The sequence below is a fragment of the Leguminivora glycinivorella genome, chromosome 22, assembly GCF_023078275.1.
Source record: "Leguminivora glycinivorella isolate SPB_JAAS2020 chromosome 22, LegGlyc_1.1, whole genome shotgun sequence".
Taxonomy (NCBI): Eukaryota; Metazoa; Arthropoda; class Insecta; order Lepidoptera; family Tortricidae; genus Leguminivora; species Leguminivora glycinivorella.
Window position 1 is genome coordinate 11,296,236 of NC_062992.1, and position 10,948 is coordinate 11,307,183.

A 10,948-nucleotide genomic window follows, 5' to 3' on the forward strand; every position below is an offset into this window, starting at 1 on the left:
TGGACTCCCTAGGGGTTTTATTAGGTAACCGTGGTTACTGGACGAATGCGTTCATTACTGTAGGGTCATTCCAGCGAAACCGACACCACAGGCATAAAAATTAAATAACTTAATTTACATTTAAATCTACATCTAGAGAATAGAACATTATGCCTAATTTTATGAATCAATGAGTTTTTCCTTTTTATGACATTTTTTTGCATTTTATATGTGTCCAAACGTACCCCTAGCACCAGTTGTCTAAGGTGGCATATATATACCCTAAGTTGGCAGCGCTATTTCGCGCTTTTAATAAACATTATGGAGAAAGTGATATGTGTAAAAGAAAATATATTTAAAGCTGTTTAAACCAGTGGCAAGTAAATTTAAATTAAGTTTCATGGTTAGGATTTATTGGGCGTCTACACAATGCGTAACTCACGTCCCGCCCGTCACAATAAAACAAAGTTTTTTCTTGTTTACCCTAAAAGTATCTAAACTCTTGATGTCTTACTTTGTGAAAGTAACAATTAGGCTGAGGTTGGTTATTTTAGCTAAAAAACGCGTTGCTCTTGTGAATAAAAGTATACTTTTAACGCTTTTCAAAGTAGGTCCCACCCGTCACAGTGACGGGTGAGCAAAATGGGTTATCTGATAAAACTTGAGTTAATGAGTATAAAATCCTTCTTTTAAGTTTAGTTAAACCTAACTGGGTTATATTAAAGCAAATTATATGTCTAATATTGCTTAATTCGGTTGTGGTATTACTTTTTAGAACACAATGAATGCAATGAGGCCTATGAGTCAGGAAGAAGTCTTTTTCATTAAAACTGGTAAAATTTTTGACATTATTTCTGACCCACTGATAAAAGTATGTGGTAATAGACTGTTTGACAAGGTTTGACAATTTTCTGAACCTTTAAAAATTCAAGTTGAAAAAATATTTTTTTTGGTTTAATGCTCTAAGAAAACTACTGAAATTATTACTTGTAACATTAAATAATTAATAAAAGAGCTGATTTAAAGTAAATACAAACGAACTGTCTTCATATTTTTCATATATTTGTATACTCAAATGTTACTCGTCCCACCCGTCACAAAGCGCTGTCCCACCCGTCACAAGCATTGAGAAGCAAAATTATTTTTGTTTTACGAGTTATTTGCGTAAATTATACTAACACCTAATCTATATAATATCAGGAATTAAATAAAAAAAGGTTGTTTAACAAAAGTTTCGTAGTTTCTTACCAATTGCGAATTGTGTAAGTCAAGTCGGAGAGGAGAGGCACTTTGAAGTCCCACCCGTCACACTTCTTATACCATCAATTTCTCATAATAATAATGACATTTTCATATTTTTTTTGATGGTACAGTACGCATTGATTATTCAAGTAATTGATAATGTCATATTTAATACGCTAATTGTTGCCGTTTGGCAGAAATAAAGCAAAATGTAGGCAAAAAAGAGTATAAATATCCCACCCGTCACAATGGAATGACCCTGTACTAATTTATAGCTATACCCATGCATAGATAATCTATAGATTAACATGACTGTGTTGTTTTCGAATGATTACGTAAAAGTATACTTTAAAAATATTTTTTGCTGTTTTTAAATCATAATAAAATATCGTAAATATCGTAATATTTTATTTCGGTTAATTGGACAGTACATAATCATATAAGACAGACTTTTAAAAAGGGTCAAGTAGCCTATTGCTTGGCGCCAGCTCTATAATATAATGAACAATTACCTACCTATATTAACAAAGTATGGCAAAGCCATCTCCAACACCTGACACGGTCGACCTGTTTATTTTAACACATCCACTGCCAGAAACCCCGCCTAGTGGGCGCTCCTGAACTCTCCACTAGTCCCAGACAACCCGCTAGGCGAGTGTTCGCTAACAGTTATAGCTGTGGTTATAGATAAAGTCCGGTTTCTACATTAGTGCACTATTTTTTGTCTGGCAGTGAATGTGTTAATTTGAGGAGAGGAGATGGGCTTGAGGAGATTTACTAATTTTTGAATAACTTAATTACTTTGATTGATAAAAGCGCCGTTACCTTTTTTCTCGTCAGCTTGGCTGTGGTCTTCATCTTCTTCAAACTCCTGTGGCCTTGCAGCAGTGAGCACGACCAGGGACAGGAGTAATAAGATACATATGCGTTTCTGCAAAAAACATTTCAGTTTTGACTTAAAGTTCCGCTACTCGCCGCTAGATGGCGTACACGCAATATTCTTCATGAACCCTTTGAACGCCAAACTTTACGTACGCTACTTTTGCATCTGATTCTTCAAATAGGGACCGAACAAAATACATATAATGCCATTTAAGATCAAAATAAATCTTGGCAGTTTAAGAGATACGGAATACATACGGGTATTAGAAAAAGGCTGAATATTACATTCCCAGGATACAAACTAAAACTCTGTTTGTTTTTGTTGGATTGTAATACTAAAATGAGTTCAATATTTGTATGAGTATCTTCTTGCTGCATCCTTTTACTAATGGTATCTGAGGCCAGATAAACTAATTGCAACCCTGAATTATATTCAGGGTAATTTGCGTTTAGGTTGAAAGGAACAGGAAACCCTTATCCCTCTCCCTAGACAGACACAATGTAAGCACAAAGTTTCAGAGCAATTTAGCTAATTGTTTTCATATAAAAAGTAACATGGTGTAACTGTTGTTACATATGTACTCGTAAAGGATCACCATTATTTATGTCACACCGATTTCATTGTTTTTTTTACCCCTCCCTCCCCCCGTGTCACACGTCGTCACGCTAAACTACCCCCCCCACCCCTCTCGACTAGGAGTGATGTAATATGATGAAATGACTATATTTGTAATGCCAAGCAAGTATACTATTCCAGAAGCTAACATAGCTTGAAGGTTTGTACAGTCGAGTTCATAAATATACCTATATGTACATTTTTTCACCTTCTTGCAACAAGTTAAGGTGAAGAAATGTACAGATATTTATGAACTTGACTGTACACATATTTAAAGTCACACACAGGTAGTTGTTGATGTTGTCTTCCGCTACCACGGCCACACAGTGCGATGAAACCCCGATCTAGGTGGACAATATTATTTAAGCCTCAAAACCGACTCTAGTAGGTCATATTATGATGTCAAAATAGAAATGAAATGAAAGAAATTACAAATTCACATTAAAATTAAAAACCAGTATAAGCTGACCTATTGGTACTACGAATTACTACACGCGTGAAGGCCAATTTATATTGGTATTTATTATTATTATTTATTTTCTTCAGACACAATAGTTACATTAATATTACAGTTTACAAAATACCGCCAAACTGCAAAACAGTTTGTTGGCAAATTTGACTTTGTATAAGACGGATATACGTCATGGCCCGTTTTTAAGGCCCATTTTCTAGTTTTCATGTAGGTATAACTGGTACATTTAGCTTCGACATAATAAGCCAAAGCTTCTTCGTTTGATAAACAGCGTTGAGCACTAATAGAAGCTGCCATTTTCTTTTTTATTTCGGTGGCCACTGCAGGTGTTTGGGTAACAGATTTTATTATATTTGCTGCGTCACGATGACCAGATAACCTCGTAGATACCTCGGCAGCAATTCCTAATTCTTTGTCATTACAAGATTGCACTAAGTGTTCTACGCGTCTTTTTTTGGTTTTAAATGAAGCATCATTAAAATCGATTCTTGGCCGACCAGGTCCAGAAGTCTGGGGAGGATCACATCCAAATGAAGACGTAGAAGGTTGTATATAATATTGAATTGTAAACTTAAGCTCTTCACTAGTTAGCCATCCAACACCTAATGGTAGTGCTTCGAATACTTCTTGTTTTCTCCCGCAAGCAACCCACTTTTCTAATAATTTCCCAGAAATACGAGCTATATTTCTCTTGAAATTTCTTAGTGAATCTGGCGTGACTCTACTCAAATCAAATTTAATTGAAAAATAATCGAAAAGACGGTTATTTTTATCCTTTTTAGCGTGTTTTAACCATTCTTCATAAAACTCCCTCCTAGGTACGGATAGTTCGATTTCTAAAAAAAAGTCAAAGACTCGCATCAGATCGCAGTTTCTATCATGCATCAAACGAAAGAACATCAAAAACTCTATCATTAAAAAAAAATCCAGCCCAGGGGCAAGGGGGGGCATCCTTTTCCTTGTCTATGAAACACGAAACTCATGCAAAAAAATTGGAATTTTTTACGTTAAAGTTGATTTTTATTGGCAAAGGAATATCCGTTTTTAACAATTAATATTTTAAAATGTAGTCCATACCATTTACTTCACAATCCATGACTAGAAGTAGCACGATCTGATTGATAATTATTATAAAATATTGATAAGCGAAGAGCAGTAAAACGCACGATTTCACTATCGATGACAGTGTTTCGGTTCGCTTCGACATTATTTATTAATTTTATGAGGGTAGTAGGACAAAACTATTACTGGAATCATTCCTTCTAGGATGTTGGCTATCGCTATAGCCACCACAGATAATGAAATAGCGTGACCCTTTTTGTCCACCTAGATCGGGGTTTCATCGCACTGTGGGCCAGTGCAACTTGGCTGAAACGGTGAAAAATTGGTAAAATAATGTTAATTGCGTTCAACTTGTTGTGACTTTAAATATATAATATAGCTTGAAGGTTTGTAAGGACAACCAAGCTTATAGTTAAGGGGTACAATTATTACCAAACAATACAGCCCTAACTATAACGTAATAAACAGGACTATGAAGAATAATTTAGTGGAATGAAACTAGACATTTCACTTAATCTAATTTATTCAATATAATTAAAATTAACTTTACAGTGCAATAGCCTTATTTATCAACATAGTATTACAAATATCAATATACACAATGGCATCCATAAAACAATTCTCATTGGCTTTAATTTTCAGCCAGTTGATTTGTATTGGAAACAGCCAAATATGCTTCAGGTACTATTACAAAAATTATGATGTACCACCACTGACAGAAATCTACACTTTACTGCTTTCCGAGACCTTGTCAGACTCATTCCCGCTGTCCGTAGACACAGCCTGAGCCGGGCTTTTCCTTCCCTTCTCTTCCTCATCCTCACTTAACGAAGAACAGTCTGACAAATCCGCGTCAATCCATAGTTTCTTCTTCTTAGCCTTACTTTTTCTTCAACAAGCTTTCTCTTCTGGCCAGTCTCATTTGACGACCCAGCCGCTTGCCAGCCAGCATCTAAAGCCGCGCTTACACGCTCCGGCAACTCCTGACGCTCGCGTTCGTAACTAGGATGCAAATTCACGTCAATCTTTGGCTCCGCGATAAGCCGTTCAATTTTCTTTTGTTTTCGCTCGGCCGCCTCTCGTTCTCTCTCTTCCTGCCCTTCCAACCACTTCCTGAGACGTTTCTCTTCGTTAATATCCCTCAAACGACGCCCTGATAGATCCCGGCAGGCTTCGCGATTTGTGGTTTTTTCAATCTGGGCCCCGATGGCACGTAACATTGACCCAAAACCACCTTTCCCTCCGACGAGTTTCGTGAACACCCTGACCACATTATCAATGTCTTCTAACGTGAAATCACTCGAAGCAGCCTTTCCATTGACAGTAACGAACAAATCTTCACTGGGTACACCATATTTTTGAGAAATATTGCACTTCAATGACGCCACATCGTAGACATTATTGATATCCGTTACGACGGTGTCCTCGAAGTAAATGTGGCACGGCATTTTGATGAAACAGTTCTTTAAAGGCTACTTTCAAGTAAACTTGGTGGTGATGTTTAGAAAATGTGTCTAAATTGAAATGAAAATCGAAAAACACAACGTAGCTGTTGTGCAAACACTAAAGAATGAACAATATGAATGAACATGAACAATTCATACTGTCATTTTGACATGGAACTGATTGAATGAATGGAAATTATGACACATTTTTAGTAGAGTATTGCCATATTTCACAATAACTAAAAAATAACGATAACGGTGATATCACATTATTTTTGCGTTAATGACTTTCAATTGAAGATCACGAATTTGATTACGAATACGAAACATTAAATCAGATAATTTCTTTACGACTCCAGAAAAATACATAAGCAAATGACAAGCAACAAATACATTCGTAACAAATACTCACTGCCATAGTTATTGTGGAGTTGGCGGCTACCTCAGAATATCTATATACTACGAAATCTTTATTGGTACTGAAGTGTAAAATGATTGGGAGGTCTTAAATAGACAACTATTTTTTGTCAAATAATGAGAACCCTGCTCTCTTTTTTCACGCTTCAATGAACACCTAATACTCGGAAGAAAGTGAAAGCACAAAGTAATTGTGCAAAAAGAAAGACCAGAACAAATCTGTACGTAATCGAAACATAATTTTATGCTTAATTAGGTAATCGACATGATTACTTGCAGTCAATACTTTAAAATCAAAGATTTGATATAAAATGCTATTTATGTAATGTAACCTTGCATAACGCGTTATCTAATTAAAATAACTAATAACAATAACGTTAAAACTGCTTTACCATGAGTTCTCAAAGATAACATAGATGGCGCCAAAAATTTGTTACGTTGATTGACGCCATTACAGTCTCCTGTCAAATGAGCAATTTGATTGGAGCTTTTTCAAATTAACAGGAAGTCGCCTTTTATAACAGAAAATTGGAGACACCTGATTTTGTTGCTCGTGTTATTATGGCTCAAAATATCAATCCACACTACGCCTCATCGTCAAATCCGGCCAAACAGAACGAGGATACTATAAAACTTAAGGACAATCATGCAGTAAGCAAACGGTGAGTTTTGGAAACAAAGCGTTCGATTTTCTGCTTTCCCCAAGGCTTTTGTCACGAACGAGTGGTTTTCTGTGTTTCAGGCTGCAGAAAGAGTTGATGGAGCTGATGCGCTGCGCGGACAAGGGCATATCCGCGTTCCCAGAGAGCGAGAACCTGTTTAAATGGATCGGGACGATTAACGGACCCTTGGATACCGTTTACGCGGGTCACAAGTACAAGTTGTCGCTGGAGTTCCCTAATTCGTACCCGTACGCGCCTCCCGTGGTGAAGTTCGTGACGCCGTGCTTCCACCCGAACGTGGATACATGTGGGTTAATATGTTTAGACATTTTAAAAGACAAGTGGACAGCTCTGTACGACGTTCGCACGATATTACTGTCTATACAGAGCCTGTTAGCGGAGCCCAACACGCAGAGTCCTCTGAACCAGCAAGCATCCTTCCTCTGGCCTAACCAGCCCGCCTATAAGAAACATTTAGACGATTTCTATAGTAAACACAAAGACTCTTAGTTTAATTTAATGGTCACAGTTTGATTTGCGTATTTTGTGTTGTGAATGTTTGTGCGTCTGCCGAATGGAGTTGACGGGAGCTTTTTGTTTTAAGTTTTTCTGTTTGTGATTATTTTCTATAAGTTGTTAACAAAAAGCTTGTATAAGTTTCTGACCGGGGCTGTATAGCATTCCTTATGTTTTAGTTTTCATCGAGTTATTTTTTTTGTTCTGTAAACTGTTATCTGACGCAAGTAACTTTCTATAGTAAGTTGATTTTCTGGTTAACTTCTCTAATTATGTATCTAACATTATTTATTTTTGTCAATTGGCCCGTCTCTTCAATCATGGTTTTATTCCGATGAATGAATTAATGTATATTGAAAGATCATTGACAAAATATAATTCTTTAGTGCAATTCACATTATCTTTTTCTTGATTCCTAGCTATTGCTTAGATTGGAAAAGTCACTAAAGCTGGCATGAATGTTAAGTTTTCAACTCTTATAGGTGTAATGTAATTTCATTGGGCCCAGTCAGGCACAATGTGAACAAAAATAAATATACTTGTAAGAATTATTTCCATTTGTCTCCACAACAGAATATACGTATAGTTTCATGCCAGCCTTGGTCAATTATATTTATCTTAGGAGCAAATAATATAATTATCACCACACCAACTGGTAAAGGCTCTCTTTGCTATAAAACTTTTTATCCATTTTATAATAAGTTTCTGAGGTTCTTTATTGTAAATGCTTTGTTCCAAAATTAATGCCCGAGCAAGCAAAAAATTCCAATATTTCCAATATTAAACCGCAAGCATAGTAAGTGGTTCAAAAAGTGGAATATTGAGCTTTGCGAGGGTATCAAGGCACAAAGGTTAAACAAACTTTGCCGCAGAGTGCAACACAAGAATGTTCACCAAACCAACACAAACAAAATACTGACTATAAAACATCAAACTAAATGATATCCATCAATTTATTCAATATTTATTATTAGAAAATCATCATTTATAGGTAAAATCATCTACCAGCCAGCTTATGATATCAAGTTAAAATTTGTATGAAATTACTTTGCACTAATAAATGATAAAATTAAAATACAATTTTCACCACACCAACTGATAAAGGCTTACTTTGCTATTCGAAAACAGATAGCAAAATTGCATTTTATGCACAAGAGTGCAAAGTTATTTCATACAAATTTTAACCTGATATCTTGAGCTGGCTGGTAGAAATTACGTGTAAATGATGATTTTGAATTATAAATATTGAATAAATTGATAGATTCGATTTAGTTTGATGTTTTATAGCCAGTATATTTTGTTCGTGTTGGTGTGGTGAAAAATTTTGTGTCTAGGCGTCAAAGTTTGTTTAACCTTCGTGCCTTGAAACCCTCGCAACGCTCAAAAGTCCACTTTTTGAACCACTCGTTACGCTCGCGGTTCAATATTAGAATCTTTCGCTTGCTCGGGCTTCAATATTGGCACGTGCGGTTAAACAACAACTTTACCCCCCTTGTAAAACAAATAACTATTAAATAAGTACCTATCCAAGTTTTAATTGATACTACCGCTCATCCGTTGAATTTTACATGTTTCGCAAGGAAAATTCTTATTGAATTACGATGAAACCATGGCTCCGTCCTCAACAGCTTGCCTGATTTCATCAAACGACTATATAAGATACGCACAGCCATTATACAGCTGTATCACCGTATAATAAAGAGTATCATACAGTATGGCCACTCCCGCTCCCTGCTGAAAGTGCCGCCCACCCTCTCGGTTACCTCATAGTTACCGCCTGTCAAAAACGCGGTATCTCACTCATACAAGCATGGTACGCGTTCACCTACACGAGCTTAGAATGTGTGTTAGGTACTCTAGGTATAGGTATATGAACGCGCCTCTTTCATATATTTGGTCGCCAGTGTCCGAGATGTGGCTGTATATTAGTGTGGTAGAATGTAGGTAAGTGTAAGTAAGTGTTAAAATTAAAACGACGGTAGTTATCAATTTCATATATTCTCATCTGTATGTCACTTATATAAATAAACGAACAAATACGGCTATTTACAAACAACTTACAGATTTAAGGTGTTTGAACGATCTTTTATTTAATAACGCAAAATTAATGAATGAAAAAGCCCAAACATACAAAACATATTTTAGGGACCGGCCACACTTAAGAGACACATGTCCTGAGGTGCGTAATGGACGTCCGCGCCACGCCGCCTGAATGTAATTCAAAAAACGTCTCCTCAGTACATTTTGTATAGGAAGGACGTAAGACGCGCCCCAGGTGGCGTGGCGGCGCCGTTGCGCGCCCCTAGACACGCGACGCTTAGATGTGGCCGGTCACTTAGTGAACCGGTTGCCAACAGACCATGCCGCCCTATTTTTTATTTTTTTTAACTTGAACTAATTTTGTTACATTAAAAACTTGCCAAACTATCGAGGCGTCGCTCGGTTCAGCAGGAGCTCAGGTGTATATGCCTAGCCATCCCATGCGTGGGAGGAGGTCACCCAAACTGCCGAAGACCGGAGTAAATGCACCCCAGCAGAGGGTAACAGGATGCAAAGAAGAAGAGTGAAACGGTTGTATTCCCGTTTGTTCCCGTGGGTACAGATGGGAATAGACGCTTCATATAAAACATTCCCACTTGTCCTCGCCTCAGTCAGTGCGCGGACAAATAGGAATGAATAATGTACATTAAGACGATACAGGAGGGATCAATTCTCAAAACAAACGCTCTCGACTATTTCCTCCCTGGTTTTTGAAGGTAGAGCAATGATTTTCTCAACACAGATAATTATTATTGTTACCTGTGTCGGACCATTTGATTTTTTTTATATTTTTATTTTTAAAGATCCAATCAAAATTTTCCAAAAACGACCTTTTTGATTATGGCGTAAAAAAAGGTGTGATACTCAAGATTGATACCAATTAGCCAAACAAAACGAAACAGTCCGACACAGATTATTTCATTGTTATTCAGATTCTCAAATGTCGTTCCGATTGATTAAGTTTTGAAGGAGGAAACAGTCAAGAGCAAAACCTCGATTTTAAAGATTTTTTATTCGTAATATCTTTTATCTGCGTTGTTCTTAATTCCCAAATTGAAAGGGCTCATTTCCATTTCAGCATTTTCGCTCCTGTAGCGTCTTAATGCCATAACTTTGTAAGGCCGATAGTCCACTATCATATGTTTATCATATAAATATGATCATAGACAACATGCCATCCTTTTTCTTCACGTTGGAGAAAAAGGGAGGCATACAATTCTATGATAAACATATGATAGTGGACTATCGGCCTAACTATGACATGGTTTTCCTTTGCGGTAAGATAGGAGAAACATGTATTCAAGATTTTGGTCATTTTAGTTAGTGACAAGTTAATAAGATACAGGGTATTCATAGTCATCTGTTATAATTTACGGGTTGAATATATCTATAGGATAGGTTAGATTAAAGGTATAAAGTTCCCAAGCAAAAGGCTTAATTGTAATGTTAATGTCGCCGTAAGGTACAGCGGGGCAAATCTCGACGGGTTACATTTGCCCCCCAGTAGAAATGTAGAAATTTGCCCCACTGTATTACCTTATGTTATTCGTATAAAATTAAATACGAGAAAATACCCACATACATTTTATGTAGGTATATTTTTTATATTAAATAA

At 36.6% G+C, this 10,948-nt stretch overlaps 2 protein-coding genes across 2 annotated transcripts; one reads left to right on the forward strand and one right to left on the reverse strand.

The window, feature by feature from the left end:
• Nucleotides 1–4,758: 4,758 nt before the first annotated feature.
• On the reverse strand, nucleotides 4,759–5,833 carry LOC125237883 (replication stress response regulator SDE2). The gene is given in 2 exon segments (XM_048145117.1): nucleotides 4,759–5,143; nucleotides 5,146–5,833. Coding segments are annotated over 2 exon segments (723 nt in total). The 5' UTR covers nucleotides 5,702–5,833; the 3' UTR covers nucleotides 4,759–4,976.
• A 733-nt stretch (nucleotides 5,834–6,566) lies between these two features.
• LOC125237884 (ubiquitin-conjugating enzyme E2 C) lies at nucleotides 6,567–7,688 on the forward strand. The gene is made up of 2 exons (XM_048145118.1): nucleotides 6,567–6,777; nucleotides 6,858–7,688. The coding sequence occupies exons 1-2, from the start codon at nucleotides 6,677–6,679 to the stop codon at nucleotides 7,285–7,287; spliced, it is 531 nt and encodes a 176-aa protein (XP_048001075.1). The 5' UTR covers nucleotides 6,567–6,676; the 3' UTR covers nucleotides 7,288–7,688.
• The last annotated feature ends 3,260 nt before the right edge of the window (nucleotides 7,689–10,948 follow it).